The sequence below is a fragment of the Dermacentor silvarum genome, chromosome 9, assembly GCF_013339745.2.
Source record: "Dermacentor silvarum isolate Dsil-2018 chromosome 9, BIME_Dsil_1.4, whole genome shotgun sequence".
Taxonomy (NCBI): domain Eukaryota; kingdom Metazoa; phylum Arthropoda; class Arachnida; order Ixodida; family Ixodidae; genus Dermacentor; species Dermacentor silvarum.
In genome coordinates, this window is record NC_051162.1 from 162,009,885 (window position 1) to 162,025,103 (window position 15,219).

Below are 15,219 nucleotides of genomic sequence, written 5' to 3' on the forward strand. Positions count from 1 at the left end.
TGCCCAACATCGCGACCCTGGTGTGTTCTCTGGCCTGGAGGGACAGGATGTTGACGAGTGGATCAAGCTCTATGAACACGCCAGTGCTAATAACAGGTGGGACCCAACGATTATGCTCGCCAATGTCATCTTTTATCTCGGCGGCACCCCACGCGTGTGGCACCAAACGCATGACGACGAGTTCACCAGTTGGGACACTTTCAAAGAACAGCTTCGGGAACTGTTCGGCGACCCTCTTGGGCGCAAGGTTGCCGCGAGGAAGGCTTTTGCGTCTCGTGTGCAGACCTCTACAGAGCCGTATGTTTCATACATCCTCGATGTCTTGGCTCTATGCCGCAAAGCTGACGATACTATGTCCGAAGCAGATAAAGTGGCCCATGTGCTAAAAGGCATTGCCGACGACGCTTTCAATTTGCTTGTTTTCGGCAACGTCTTGACTGTTGATGCCATCATAAAAGAATGCCGTCGCCTTGAACACGCTAAGAGCCGCCGTATCACACTCCACATAACGCGGCTACCCAGCACCTCCACCAGAATGTTACATGTGGAAGGACACAGACGAAAGAGGCTATTTACAGGCTATTTACACTGAAGCCAGACAGCCAGGCCCACAATCGCTCGCACCAAGAGCACAGACACACTTCATCATCTTTCGCGCGGCGGCTCGTCTCTTCAACATCTTTCGATGCTATCGTAATAATATAACCTGCACCAACACTTTGAAAGATTTAACAGTAACGACAGGGTGCGGATTATGTGCAAGTTATCCTTGAGGTGCGGCTTCACATCAGTGCTGCACGCACTACCGTGAAGCCTCACCTCAAGGCAAAATTTCCCTCTATTTAATGTTTCGTTAGCTTCCAGAGAACCTCAACCCTGCGTGTTGACGCACCCTTTGCCCTCTTTTCGGACCACCAATTTGCATTTTTGCTGGGTTGGCGCTTAGATGAATACTGCACGCGACGCGAGCGAACCAGGAGACGGATTACAATAGCTGCAAAAGGATCCTGGGTTTGATGGCAGTCCTTTGAGTGTACCTGATTATCAGCGCTGCTGAAGAGGTGGGAACAGAGTAGCTGGCCAAAGGTATGACGCAGAAAAGTTGAAGTTGTGCATCTGCGAGACTGTTTTTATAAAGATTTGAGAGTAGTTGTGTTTTTAGAATTTTTTTTTCTTTCTTTTCGGGGTGTTGTAACTGGGGATGCGGGTTATATGCAGAAAAATACGGTATATACACTGGTAGCGAAAATGTCACATCTCATCAAGAAGAAACTTGAAACAGCACATACTGGATGTGCATGTGTGTTTTGGCCAATGACACTTGGCTTGGCTGGCCAGCAGACAACGCACTGCTAATACGCAACAATGTGGTCACTCTCATCATACGGCTGCATATTAATGAAGGCACGAAGCATGCATTCGTGATGTAGTGTAGTTCATGCATCGGCACAGTAAGCCACTACCAGGCCATAGAAATTGACAGGAGACCCTTTGCTGGATGTTCGTACGCATCGCACTTGCATTTCCTTTGCGTAGACTTGATGGTCTTCACATCCAACATGGAAATACCTTTGTTATATCAGCATATATTTGTTACACGACAATATGAGCGAGCAACATTTTAGATTTGCCAGATCCGATAATTCGTTATATTGATGTTCGTTATAGTGAGGTTTCCTTACTACCACTGCATCAATATGTCACTGTGATGATGTGGATAGTGGCGTGTAGCGGTGACAAGAAGAAAAGTACTGATGGTGATAGCAAAGGAAGACGACGTGCCACGGACAAGGAAGCAGCGTGAGAGTGCGAGAGCGAGCGGCAGCCTCGAACGTCAGCTCGCAGAACGGCGGTCCAAGGCTCGGGTACCGGCAGCCAGATGTCCTGCTACCGTGCGGACCTGGTCGGAGATCCCACTCGTGGCTGGGCTCTCCTGCGCACCAGCGGCCTGGTGCAGTGCTTCCTGCTGGGCACCGGGCACCTGAGCTACCTGTCTGCTGACTAAGCCCGACGTTCTAGCGGTCGAGGCGTTACGGACCAGCTACAGCAGTGGCCTGGTGTTCTGCCGGCCTGCTGTTCCCTTGCTTCCATGTCACGACAAGGTGCGGCGTGATGATGATGGTGTAAGACGTGGCCGTCGCAAGCAACACACCAGCTGTCTTCAAGTGTCAGACGACGCAGCGACGCACTACGCAACAACAACCGTCATGGTCACCGCAACGACGACACACACCAGCAAGTCGTGATGCATGAGTGCTACGCACATCTTTCTGTAGAAGGACAAACGACTTCGCGAACTCTAGTCCATGTGTATGTAGATCTTCTGTATCGTGTTAGCGTGTCTGTGTAAAGTCTGTGTTGCATGTAAAAAGCTCCCGTCTACCGTGTCATTATTAAAAGGATCCTGGGCCAAAAGGAAACGGCGAGTTTGTTTCCCATCACAGTGACTTTCTTTTGACATCATTTCCTTTTCTTGGATTAAAAAATTGTACATTTCCGTGAAAAAATGTTTCTACAGAAATGTAACATTTTATAGAATACAGTAAAATCTCGGTGATACAAATCTCGCGGGGTCGCGTGAAATATTCGTATCACCTAAAATTCGTATCATCAAAACATGCACAATATCAAGAAAAATGAATTTATTTTTACCAGAAAAGATTTCTAATAGTGGAACCCCATTGATACCTTCCTCGCTGCTGCGTTTTCCCAGCTGCAACTTCGTGTCTTCGTGGTCCCGACCTAAATCTCATTGACTTCCATGTATAGTTGAATCTCGATAATTCGAACTCGAAGGGGCCCAAAAATTTGTTAGAAATAAAAGGACTTAATTTTAAAAATATTTGTGCACCATAGCACGACGTACGAACGGTGCGATTCGTGAAATATCGCAGCGTGCAAGCACATATCGAGCGAGGGCCACGAAACTGCCCATGTCGGCCAATGCTCGCTTCGCGATAACGGCAGAAAACGAAACTTCAGAGAGCGGGCGGCGCAGGCACGGCAAGAGAGAGAGATTGTGGCTGTGAAGAGGAAGAGGCGACATGACGACGGGCGCGCGCGGGCACCGTCGCAGGTGAGGGAAGAGGGCGGCAGGGAAGCGGATTTGGCCTCAGCAACTCTGTCGCTTTGGTGGCTCCCTTAGCCCTCCCTCTCAACACCCTCATAGCCCCATCACCTTCGACTGTCTCCGTGCGCGTCTGCCGCTCCCGCCGGCCCGGCGCCAGCTTAGTCCGCTCCCTGAAGTTTCGTTTTCTGCCGTTGAAGCGAGCGTTGGCCGGACTGGGCCTCCGCCATTGCTTCCCTCTGTGCTGGAGCCGCAGCGTTGGCCGAGACGTCAGCACGTACATGCGTGTTCCGGCGCCACACAGAAACGGCGATCTTGCCGTGACGCCGCGGTTCTTTTTTTTTCTGCTCGTGGCGTTGAGGGGCGGCTTTTGCTCTATGGCAGTGTCGGAGCAATGCCGGTCGGAGGCGCCGCCACGTGATTTGACACGCTGCTGAGAGCATTGTCGATGCGCGGTATGTTCGAATTAACCATCGCAAATGCTATCACGTTCGAATAACCGGGCGTTCCCCGTGATACTTCGCCAATCTATAATGTTCCTGCATGTTACATTGCGTTTGAATGTGGCGGTCATGTAAATTTAGCAGTGCAGCAAGCTTGTACATTGCAACAAGTGACTGGCACGTTGCAGATACGACGCACCTGCGCGAGTGCCGTATCCTGAAAACGATCTGCGGCGTGCGCAAAGTGCGCACCCGCACGGACCTTATCGTCGAAATGATCTGCGATGTTGACAAAGTGCGCCTAGCGCCTACTGCCAGTAGCTTCGTATGCGCTGTGCCTTCGACGTTTAGTTAGCGTTGAAGCGAGAGACAGCGCAAAGGTCAATTCGCTCGCTGCTGCTGCTGCGCTTCCGTTGCTTCACGTTTCGGGCAAAACTGCGGCTTTTTTTTTTTTTTGCGGTCCCTTGAAAAACATATCAACGGGACATTTTCTTCTTGCCCAAATTGTCAACGATCGCCTTGTGAAAGGTGTATAAGTGCGCGCATGTGATCTCGGGAATGTTTTTGCACGCCACTGAACGCCTGAGCACGTCGAGTGCAGGGAGCGCTTTGACCGTCGGGGCTGCGCCTCAGTCGTAGTTGCAGCAGCGGTCCACGTCTACTTTCTCACTAAGCATTGGCGAGGCTGTGATGTCGTCCAGTCTGCTCGACGCGGGGACCAATGAGAGATTGCGCAGCCACGTCACGTAGTCGGTTGCTTGGCGACTATGGATCCCGCTGTGCCAGCTTGTCTGTGCTGGTCACCCCGCTGGTATGCCACTGGCTCGGCCGCCGCCGCTGTTGCTCACATGTTCGGAACAGCCAATTTTTTTCGTATTGTTAGCAATGTATTTCGGCCGGGGAAGTTACGAATTCATATCACGCCGAAATTCGTACCAGCCGGGTTCGTATCACCGGGGTTTTACTGTGAATTGTATTCACTTATGCATACATGCTTTCTAAGTGAACTTCCCATGATTGTGATAAATTTTCATCCTATTCTGTGTTTCTCTCAGAGTTGCTTTTGGTGTGCTGGCTACAACCATGAACTGCTGCCGACTAGCCCAAGTTTCAATGCTACTTCACCTGGTGGCTGTCCCTGAGCACACAGTTGTCCGGAAATTTGGTCAGCATGGCGTTGCAGATGGTCGTCATCGCGTCGGAGCTGGCGGCCTGCTCCTGGCCCATCTTGACGATGACCGTGAAGCCCTCGCCAAACTTGGACTTGAGGTGCTGCGTCGAGCCGAGGCATCGGAAGGAGCCGTTCACCATGATGGATATCCTCTGGCACAGGGCTTCAGCACTCCTCCATGCTGCAAAGTGCCAAACGTAAGAGAGAAATGAGAAGCTGTGGAGAAGTGGCGGACATCTTTTGTAACAATTATTATTTTCCATTCTTCGGGCTGTTGGCATTCACGTGGCACAGGTGTGGCTTTGGAATGTCAAACAAAACCAATAAATCAATATATGATACAGGCAATCACCTGATCTATAGATCAATCAAGCTTACAAAGGAAACATTTGTGCAGAAACCATCGATGATAATCGTCAATGTAAGTGAAAAGCCGAACGCTTCTAGAAAGATATTTACTTTATTAAAGGAATGATGCTAATGACAACAGTATATTTGTTACAGTGAGGCTATTTAGGTGTGTCGGTTGTTTTATTGCATAATTTCGTAGCGAACACAGCCGTTGACCATCTAATCAGCAGCGGTAATATGACAGACATCACTTGCATCTTGAAAAGCTTTAATAGTTGGCATGCCCCGCAAGTCAGTTGCATGAGAGCATGTGCCCTTTTCACTGGCGCCTTTGTATCGGTGATGAAAGTCCAACTACTGAAGACGAAAACGGGCAAAAGGGCCAAAGAAAGCTAATTACTTCAAAATAAGTGCAAATAAACCGAGCAAATGAATACTGAGAAATCTCCATATTTGACTGCCTAACAGGCTAACCATTACACTAAAAAAAACAGAGTCCAGGTTAACTCAAGACTACTACAAATAATGTTCTATTCGTCTTACTCAACTAAGATATTAAATTTATGTGTGTTTGCATCAAAATACATGACACAACCAGAAGAGCTTTCCTAGCACACTATGTTGTATGTGCTACTGTGAGTTAATTGATTAGTTCTGACTAGAACACACTTTTGTTTACGCTTACATGCCTTCACATGACATCAGTGTAATGTCGGCTTGAGCATTCGGTTCAGAACTTTCACCTTCTTTGGCTTCTAGATATGCAGAGGTATAAAATCATACTCTTGAGTTCTCTGAGAGTTTTAGTCGGTCTGTAAAAGTACCACATTTTGCAAAATAACCTGAACACTGAAGTCACAGACGTGCGCGATAAGAGTGGTGGCGCCATCTTGTGACGTTGACAGCCATCAAAAGTGGTCGTGTGACACCGGTATAAGTCGCTTGTGCTCGTCTTTGTTGGTTGTGTCGAAGTCGTTCTGGGCCACGTGGTATCGCAGCCTCATTTGACTCGCCGTCGAAACGGAAGATGGCAGATCCGTCCACTGATCATTGGCAATGCACAACGTTGCCAGTGAATAGAAAGCGCACTGCTATAGATTTGGAAACAGAGTGCTTCTAAGCGATGAAGCGATCATCGCGAACGTGCTTGCATCGGATAGCGATGGTGACGGCGGCATCGATGACGCGGTAGGGCAGGCTGCCTCAACGTTGTCTTAAGAGGAGGCTCTGTAGATGATTCAGTCCCTCTGGGGCTTCGTTCTCGTGAGGGACCTTCGCAAGAGAAGGATGTCAGCAAGCTTCGCGTAAAGCAAGCAAAGCTGACGGGTGTTGGGTTCTCTCATGCAAGCCAGTGAGAAGTGCATTGCGAGATGGTTGTGGCGATCTCGCCCCAGCGTTTCTCCTGAATTTCTCAAACTGAGAGGCTGCCGCGGCAACCTTCTTGCATTTTTTAAAAGGCCCTTTTAGAGGCCACCGAAGCGATGCCTCGGTAGACACCGCATGTCACTTGCCACCCGTGACCCCACTTTGCAGTTATAGCAGTACCATTCTTGAACGCCGCCAGCTGCGGCAAGTTACACGCGATCGGAGCGCGCAGGAAGCAGAGTTAAACAGTTAAATGAGTCAACACAATCAGCAGCCGGATGAACGAAGGTGGTGGGGTGGGGCACTGGCCTCACCTCCATTTAGTTTTCTCACATTTTGATTTTTTTTCATGCAACCGGGTTATAACAATTATCGGTTATAACAATGGAATTTTCGTGGCACTTGAATATTGTTATAAGTGGGTTCGACTGTATAAAGAAATTCTCGATAGAACGTCCATATAATGAAGTGTGTTTACATATGATTTCAATATAACGAAATATCACTGCCACTGTGAAGGAATACCGAGGCAGTAAATGAAAATGTCATGGGCGCAGATGGCCAAATGGTTGAATTTTATAGCCAGGGCCCATAGACAGCAGCCAGCAAATACCAAGTGGTTCAAGCTAGTAGACAACTTGGATCACTGGGTGTGTGAAATAGGTTGGGTGCAGACAAACAATACCGCAAGCTGGGTGAAGTTCCCCAAGAATGCTAATCATTAAAAACATTCGTCTGCAATCACACAGAGCAAGAAGTAATGACCTACCTGTGACTGGTGAGGATGACGGCGGCACCCATGAGTTTCTGCACGTCATCGAGCCCCTGCCAGATCTTTCGCCGTGCCGCTGGGTCGACGCCCGCAGTCGGCTCGTCGAGGAACACCACCGGAGGGTTGCCGATGAGTGCCATGGCGATGGACAGCTTGCGCCGGCTCCCACCACTTGGTCAAGGAGAGGGAGAAACAAGAGGACAATACTGTCACGTGTAACTATCCTAACACACCGTCATTCATACAGGCCATTTCAAGGGACAGTAAAGACAAATACTACGTCTTTGTGGAGTGTTAAAATACCATTCCAGCTCGCAGCGCTTGTTTTGTGCAAAGAAAAGACTTAGTTTACGAGAAAACTCTTGTCTGAAGGGTCCACATACCTTCAGCGCAATTAAAGTCGCCTGCCTCCGAGATACGCATCAATGATTACATGAACGCTGCTGAGTACGAATTGAACAACATTCCATTCTAGTTAAGTGTATTTAATAATAACAAAAATATTATTATTGATGCACGAAATGCAAGTAACAAATAGGACAGGACGGTGCAAGCCAATTTGGGCTATACAGGCCAAGAGCGTAGGACTATACCCAGCGAGCCGTTCAGACAAAGTGCACACAAAAGGAAAACGAGGGGAGTGGTGACGTTGCATACGCTATCACCACCCTTTACTGCCGTTGGTGAGTGAAATGATGCCCGGCAGATGGCGCGACTGTTTTCTGCGCAAAATGCAAACTCGTGGCCATAGGAAAACCGAGCCAAGACAGAGCACTGGATTCACCGCTGCATCTGCTCTTGGTCAAGAGGCGTGGACCGTTCGGGAATCCCATGACATCAAATGGATGTGGCATTCTCTGCTATTTGCAGTTTGTGTGAGTTTCATGAGCCAGCAAAACGTGAGCCCGCATCGTTGTCAAAGGCAAGGTCAATGAGTTCTTTTTTCTAAATATCAAATAGAACTAGACCTGACATTCTCGAGCACTAATCTATCACTTTAGCTTGACTTAATATTTGCCTTTAATGTCCCATTCAGCAAAGACTGTCTGCAATGATTAAAAGAGTACAGTAGCATCTCATCATAAAGTTCTAGAAAAAAGTGTGAGAAAAAATGTACTAACCAGGAAAACGTACAGTCCGAAGTAATATAAGATTTGCCAGACTCAACTGTCATTGACATCTATGTAATGCGAAGAGCTGAGCTAATTGTTGCAGCACAAGACGCCAACGCACTGAGCTGGTGAGGCCCGAGCAGCCAGAGACCTGCATTCTCATTCTTGCAGCTTCACCAAAGCTTACATGCACGTTCCTCAAATTTAGCCTGGCTCAGCAGCTTCTTCGAGAGGGGAATTTTGGTGGGAAGTTTTGGCGTGCCACTTAGTGCAAATCGTTGTAGCAAGCGGCGCTGACGTGTCAAGCTGGTAAGGCACGAGCGACCTGAGACACGGTTTGTTGTTTTCCTACTGCGTAGTGTTTAAAGATGGCGATGGCAAATCGAAATGAAATCGAGCTAGTGGGTGACGCCAGATGCCACCGAAGTAAAACGTGACGCTCACATCGCGCCACCGGCAGCAGGGAATGGCGTCGCGTTCGCAACATTGCCTATTAAAAATATGCAGTACACTTCAAACGGCACTATGCCCTGGACACTGTGGAACAGATAAGTGAAGGTGCTTATCACAATAGGGTTGGCGGTGACAGCTGTGAACGCAGCGTGCAGCGACCCCGGAGGAAATTTGCTGGTACCAGAATACAATAGAGTTCCGTTAATTCAATTTTTCAGTGTATTCGATCCTGGCCGAAGGCCACAGCATTTCTATAAGCCCAAACTTTCGTTACTTTGATCCTAAAATTGGCCTTTGCCAGATGATTCAAACATGACGAGTCAGTATGCATGCACCTAATCCCTATGGGGAGACCCCAATAGCGGCCCCTTTAGTGGCAGCATCTTTCTTGACGGAGCTTTGGGGACAGTGAACGCTTTGAACACATGCTATCTCCCGACAAAAGCACCCATTTTCGGTCTGCCCTAAGAAGTTTTTTCAAGCAATAACGATAGCTCACAATGTTTGATTATGGTATTTACCCAATACTAACGCGTGAATTGGGCGAGAAATTATCTGTGCGGTGCAGTCGAACATGAAACCAAAAGCACCTTCACGCTTGCATGCTTCGCCTCATAACACGTGCGTAGTGCGGCGATGCTGACTTTAAGAACCGTGTGGCGAAGTTGACTTTATGGAAACTGCCCACTGTTGTGCAACAATCTTTCTTGATGAACAAATCAGGTGCGCGTTATATTTCTATTTTATGAGGTATAATATAATTTCTCTGTTATTTTACTACTTTGGACACACAGAAGGAGGGGCCATGTTAGAATCGGGCAAATACTGCCAAATGAATCAGTGGTGTGTTTTAAGTTTTTTTTGCATCCTGTTTAATTCAACCCGCCGGATAATTTGATCAATTTCATCAGTCCCATCAGGGTCAAATTAATGGAAATCAACTGCACGAAACTGAGTGTGTGCTGTTTTTTGTTTTTCATCACGTGAGATGGGTGGGTGAGTATTGTGGGGATGCTGCTGCGGCGAGCAGCTCCTGTTCTTGATAGCGCACACCTCAGGCCTTTCCTGTCTGCATGGGATCTAGTGGCCGGAAAATGTATCATACAATCACAGTCTGGCGATGTACTGAATGTTGTTGCTGTAGGAATGTGTCTTCGAAGAAAGCATGAACCAGTAGAAAACAAGCTTAACTGTATTGGGTTACTTTTTGAGTTCTTGATCGCGAATACTGGCACCGGGAAATCGTACATAACAGGATTGTATCAACGAGGTTGCACTGTATATAAAATTGTGCAATAATTGCTTTATATTATAAAACTAAATTTCATGATGTAACTTTTTCATTAATTGCAACATCTATGTTACATCTGCAGAATTGAAGCCAATCGTAGGACTTGTGGCTCCTCCTTACTTAAGCACTGCCGGATGAAACTATGGAGAAGACCAGTGTACTTTTTACTGTTGACTTTTGGGATGGATACCTACAAAATGGCACAACGCAAGAATACTTCAAGGCAGACATGTTCCACCCAATTCATCGATTGGATCTCGCAATGGCAATGTGTGTGCTGACATGGTACCTTTCCAGAAGCTTCCAACAAGAAAATGCATGAAGACAGTTGTGACAAGAGCTGTGACAGAAGTCACAAAATTCTAATGAAGCATCATGGCTGCCGCTGCTAAAAAAATGCTATGGCAGGGTAAAGCAGGTGGCAAACAATCAAAGTGGTTTATTGAACTTAATTTGGGGACGCTTTCTCAGTCCTTATAATGGCACTATCAAACATGCCAGCTCTTAGATAAGATCTGCCTGCAGAGCACAGAATTCTACACAGGGGAACATACCTGTAAGCTTCTGTAGGCTTGTCAGCGTGGGCCTGCAGGTCTGCTAGGTTGATCATGTAGTTGATGACTGAAGGAATGCGGTGATTGGGGACACCTCGGATGAGCGCAAACAGCTCCAGGGTCTCTCGACCGGTCAGTTTGTCTATCTGAGCATCAAACTGTGGGCAGTAGCCGATCTTCGACTGGAACTGCAAGAAGTGGGAAAAGGGGTGGCTTGCAGCAGGTGCCATGAATGCAATTTCATGCCACCTAATTATATAACAATGCACGAACTGCAACACACTTATGTAATCAACATGACCATAACGGTGACCATAATGAAGTTTAAGGGTGGACGGAAGAGGAGGACCACTGTTACTATCAAAGAACACCTCTGCCACTTGTAAAATGTTGACACTTTCAAGCTTTCATTCAGAAAAGCCTTGCAAGACTGTCCACAAACAAGATAACGATAAGGGTTGATGACTGTATACACACCCGAAAACGAACTGCGTATGTAGCTCTCACAATACAGCTAAACCTCGATACAGTGGACTTCTGCTAATTTGATTTTTCGGATAATTCGATCCAGACCAAAGCTCCGAGCCGGCGCCAACGCATTTCTATGGACCTACACTTTCGTTATTTAGATCCTAAAATTGACCTTCTCTGGATAATTCGAAATTGACCAGTCAGCATGCACGTGCGTGACCACTATGGTGACCCTTTAGTGGCAGCATGTCTTAGCGGAATTAAACGGACAGTGAATGCAGTGAACACACGTCGTCTAAAGCACCGATATTCGGTCTGGCCTAGGAAGTTATTTCAAGCAATAACGGTAGCTCACAATGGCTGATTATAGTATTTACCTAATCCTAAGGGATGCCTCTAGCTTTCCAAAGATGTTCGGCCGAAAACTGCCTGCGCGGTGCAATCGGGTACGAAACCAAAACCGCCTTTGCGGTGTTCATACACTTTACCGCATAACATAGCTGTCTTGCGGCGAAGCTCACTTTAAATCCCTGCAGCAAAGCTGACTTAAGGAAACCGGCCGCCAATCTAAAATATCATGTGCGCGTTACATTTTTACTTTGGTTAGAAGCTTGAAGTCATTTCTACATTAGTTTTCTACCTAAGACATAAAAAGTTCAAAAAATGTCTTTGGAGAACCAGGTAAAATACATCTGATCTTTGTACTTCAATAATATTACAAAGAAATTGAAAGAGAAAGAAGGAATAGAAAACAAGGCTGTAAGGATTATTTAAGAGAGCATAACTTTTTATGTGTTGTTTTAATTTTGGATGCTCTTCTTTCAAGAACAGAGTATGTGTTACATTCTGAAACACATAGCAAATGCCATTTTCGTCTAATGGCTTAAACACACCCATGCAGCCGCCAATTAATCCTGTCAAATACAAACGTCCATTGACAAGTGACAGAAATTATTCATGACATTAAAGGCATCGATATTGTGTAGAAGCCATTCTTGGAGGCTCATACACACAAACATATGCCACATGCCAGGTAGCAACATGGTGCTCCTAACGACAACATGAACTTGGCCTTGCTAGTACTATTAATTGGTAAGTGCACCAAATATAACTGGCATGCTGGAATGCAATACGGAATAAGAAGGAACTAAGAGGACAATAAGAATAGCCACCAATCGTACAAGGGTTCACCTGTGCCTTTGAAGCCAGGTTCTGCATCTGTGCATAGTAACACACGGCAACTCGAAGGAAATGTTCTGAACTGGAAGCGATGAAATAAGAAATGATTGCCCCTGTATCCTGGAGCCAATCCATTAAGAGAGCTCTGCAGTGCATTTTTTTGTTGTTGTTGAATTCAGGCTGCAAGTTTAGCTCACAATAAAACTCTGCTGCCTCAACAACTCGGAAATTTATGGAAGCATCTCTACCTTGCAGATGGGAGCTTTTGCATAAGACGTTTTGTCTGAATGTTGGGCTTTTCAGGGGGCAAGTATAAATGACCCTGCTGATTAAATGGCTGGCTTGCACACATTAAAACTTCGGACTAAGGCAAGATTTGGTAATGTGCCTCGGTTGACCCAATAATCATGGTGGTAATGGCAGCATCACATAAATGCAGACAGAGACAAAAAAAAAAGGCTGGCCATGCAGTGACTTGTGCTCTTGTACACAGGCCCTTTCACTTGCTATAACATCACATGAATGTTTGCAGACTCATATAATCCGACACAATGGCTCAGTGGCTATGGGTTTCTGCTGCTCAGCACTAGGTAGTGGGTTCGATTACCGGCTGAGGCCCCTACATTCCGATGAGGGCGGAATGAAAAAACTCTTGTGCACATGGATTTAGGTGCCCATTCAAGAATCCCCGAGTCCGCTGTGTTGCTTTGAGATGCTAAACTCACTCACTCAATCAACCAACCCATCCAGTTTTCTAATATTCTAACCAAAGAAGATGTGCAAGAAAGCCACAAAGTGGAGGGATTCCTGATGGCATCTATCTGAGAGCAGCACATAGCCATAAAGGAAAGCATATAGATTTCTGTTCTATCCACGTGCTACTCTCAGATATGAATTCTCTTGTTCATGGCTCATTGTTCCAGTAAGGTTTCGGTGCAGTACAGTCAAACCTGATTATGATAATGAAGTCACATATGACACAAAAATGGCTTTGCTATATCCGGTAGTTGTTATAAAGATGTACAATTGTCTTCTATTAATTCGACTGTGATAGGAGCTACAAAATTGACCTAATTATACGATGGGTCAAATTAAACAAGATAAATAAAAAATGTCAAAATAAACCCTCAATTCATTTGGCAGTGTTTGTCCAATTCAAACACGCCCCCGAACAAACACATGTGTCTAAAGAAGAAAACTAACATAGAAATTATATTAAAGCTGCTGAACAAAGTAGAAATCTAATGGGCACCCGATTTTTTAGCAAGAAAAATGGGCAAGGGTCTAAGATGTGTTGTGCAATGGTGGCCTGTTTCATGAAGTCAACTTCGCTGCACGGGTCTCAAAGTCAGCTTCGCCGCAATAAAATCGTGCTATGCGGTAAAGCATATAAATGCCACGAAGGACGTTTTGGTATCGTGTCGATTGCACCGTGCTGAAAATCTTCAGCCCAATTTTCTTGAAAAAAAAAAAAGCATTACAATCGGGTAAATAACACAATCATACATTGTGAGCTACAGTTATTGCTTGAAAATCTTCCTAAGACAGGCCAAAATCGTCGTTTTTCGACAGGAGATGACGTGTGTTAACACATTCATTGTCCACTAAACTCTATCGAGAGACGCTGCCACTAAAGGGGTCGCCAAACGGGTCAGGTGCCTGCATGCTGACTAGTTAAGTTTGAATTATGTGGCAAAGGCCAAGTGAAGGATCAAAACAAGGAAAGTTGAGGCCCATAGAACTGCATGAGCGCCGAAAAAATTAATTAACCGAAAAAATTAAATAACCGAAAAAGTGAATTAGCCGAAAAAATGAATTACTCGAGTCGAATTAATGGAAGTCTGCTGTATTGTTACACAGTATAGCAGTGAGACAATTTTTTATTTACTTCGTTATACCCGATAATTTGTTATATTTGGATTCATTAAAATGAGGTGCAACTGTTTTAGCCTGTAATGTACGACAAATAGTGCATTGCCTGCGACAGCAGTGAACAGAAGTGGATATATTCTAGGTACAAACACATTGTGGCGACATCTGTAGGCAGAAGGGAAATGCACCCATAATGAACTCAATTGAGGCCAGAACAGTTTTGCTCTTGTAACCAAGATGGCATCACCATTCCTTCCAGCAGTGCTCTTTTTCTAGGCTTGGTATTCTTGGAGGTCGACACATACTTCCTATCTGTCCTGAATGAATCACGCAAGTTAATTTATCCAACCAAAATTTGATTGCAATCAAGCCAGCCATTAATCTGGAAGGTAAATTTACAACCGACTTACCAAGCAACTGAAATTAAGAGGAAGAAATGGAGTTGGAGAAGCCATGCAATGTGCAGAGCAGGTAACCAGAGGTCCATCAAGGAAAAAGAATGGATGCCAATTGAAGAGAAACGCAGTCGAGAATGGCAGAGGAGTAGGTGGCGTGTTGAAATTGAGGACATTTGCAGGCGTAGGTTGTTGTAATAAGCTAACATGAGACAAAAGGTCGCTGGAAGATGCCTTCATACTCACGAACATGGAATACACTGCCGCTGCTAATGATCATGATGATGATGACCCCAACCTATGCAGCATCAAGTATAGTGTGCACACAATGAAAACACTGGCCCTCACATGCAATGTCCCAACTGATGTTGTTAGCCAGCATTATCAGTAATGGACCTCGCAGGTCCATTACTTGTGCATGCATTCAAATTCAAGCAGGAAAGCTCACCTCCTGAAGGTCGTGTTGAAGGTTAGCTTCACCCAGGTATGCATTGCCCGAGCTCATGGGGAGGTCACCGGTGAGCATCCTGAAGGTAGTCGTCTTGCCCGCGCCATTGACACCCAAAAGGCCGAAGCACTCGTTCTTGTGCACGGCAAAAGTCAGGTTGTCCACAGCCTGTATACAGTAGGTACAATAAAGCAGCATGAAAAACATGCCTGTATTATTCAGTGTTCTTGATACGACATTATGCCTGCACCGTTGCATTCTTTATTTCTTGCTAG

The 15,219-nt window shown here is 46.0% G+C and overlaps 1 protein-coding gene across 1 annotated transcript in view; it reads right to left on the reverse strand.

Moving 5' to 3' along the window:
* The window catches only part of LOC119464607 (phospholipid-transporting ATPase ABCA1-like), a 112,527-nt gene that overhangs the window by 8,512 nt on the left and 88,796 nt on the right, over positions 1-15,219 (reverse strand). The window contains 5 exon segments of the mRNA XM_049655996.1: positions 4,636-4,848; positions 4,850-4,862; positions 7,167-7,340; positions 10,580-10,767; positions 14,945-15,112. Coding sequence (XP_049511953.1) covers positions 4,636-4,848; positions 4,850-4,862; positions 7,167-7,340; positions 10,580-10,767; positions 14,945-15,112 — 756 coding nt within the window.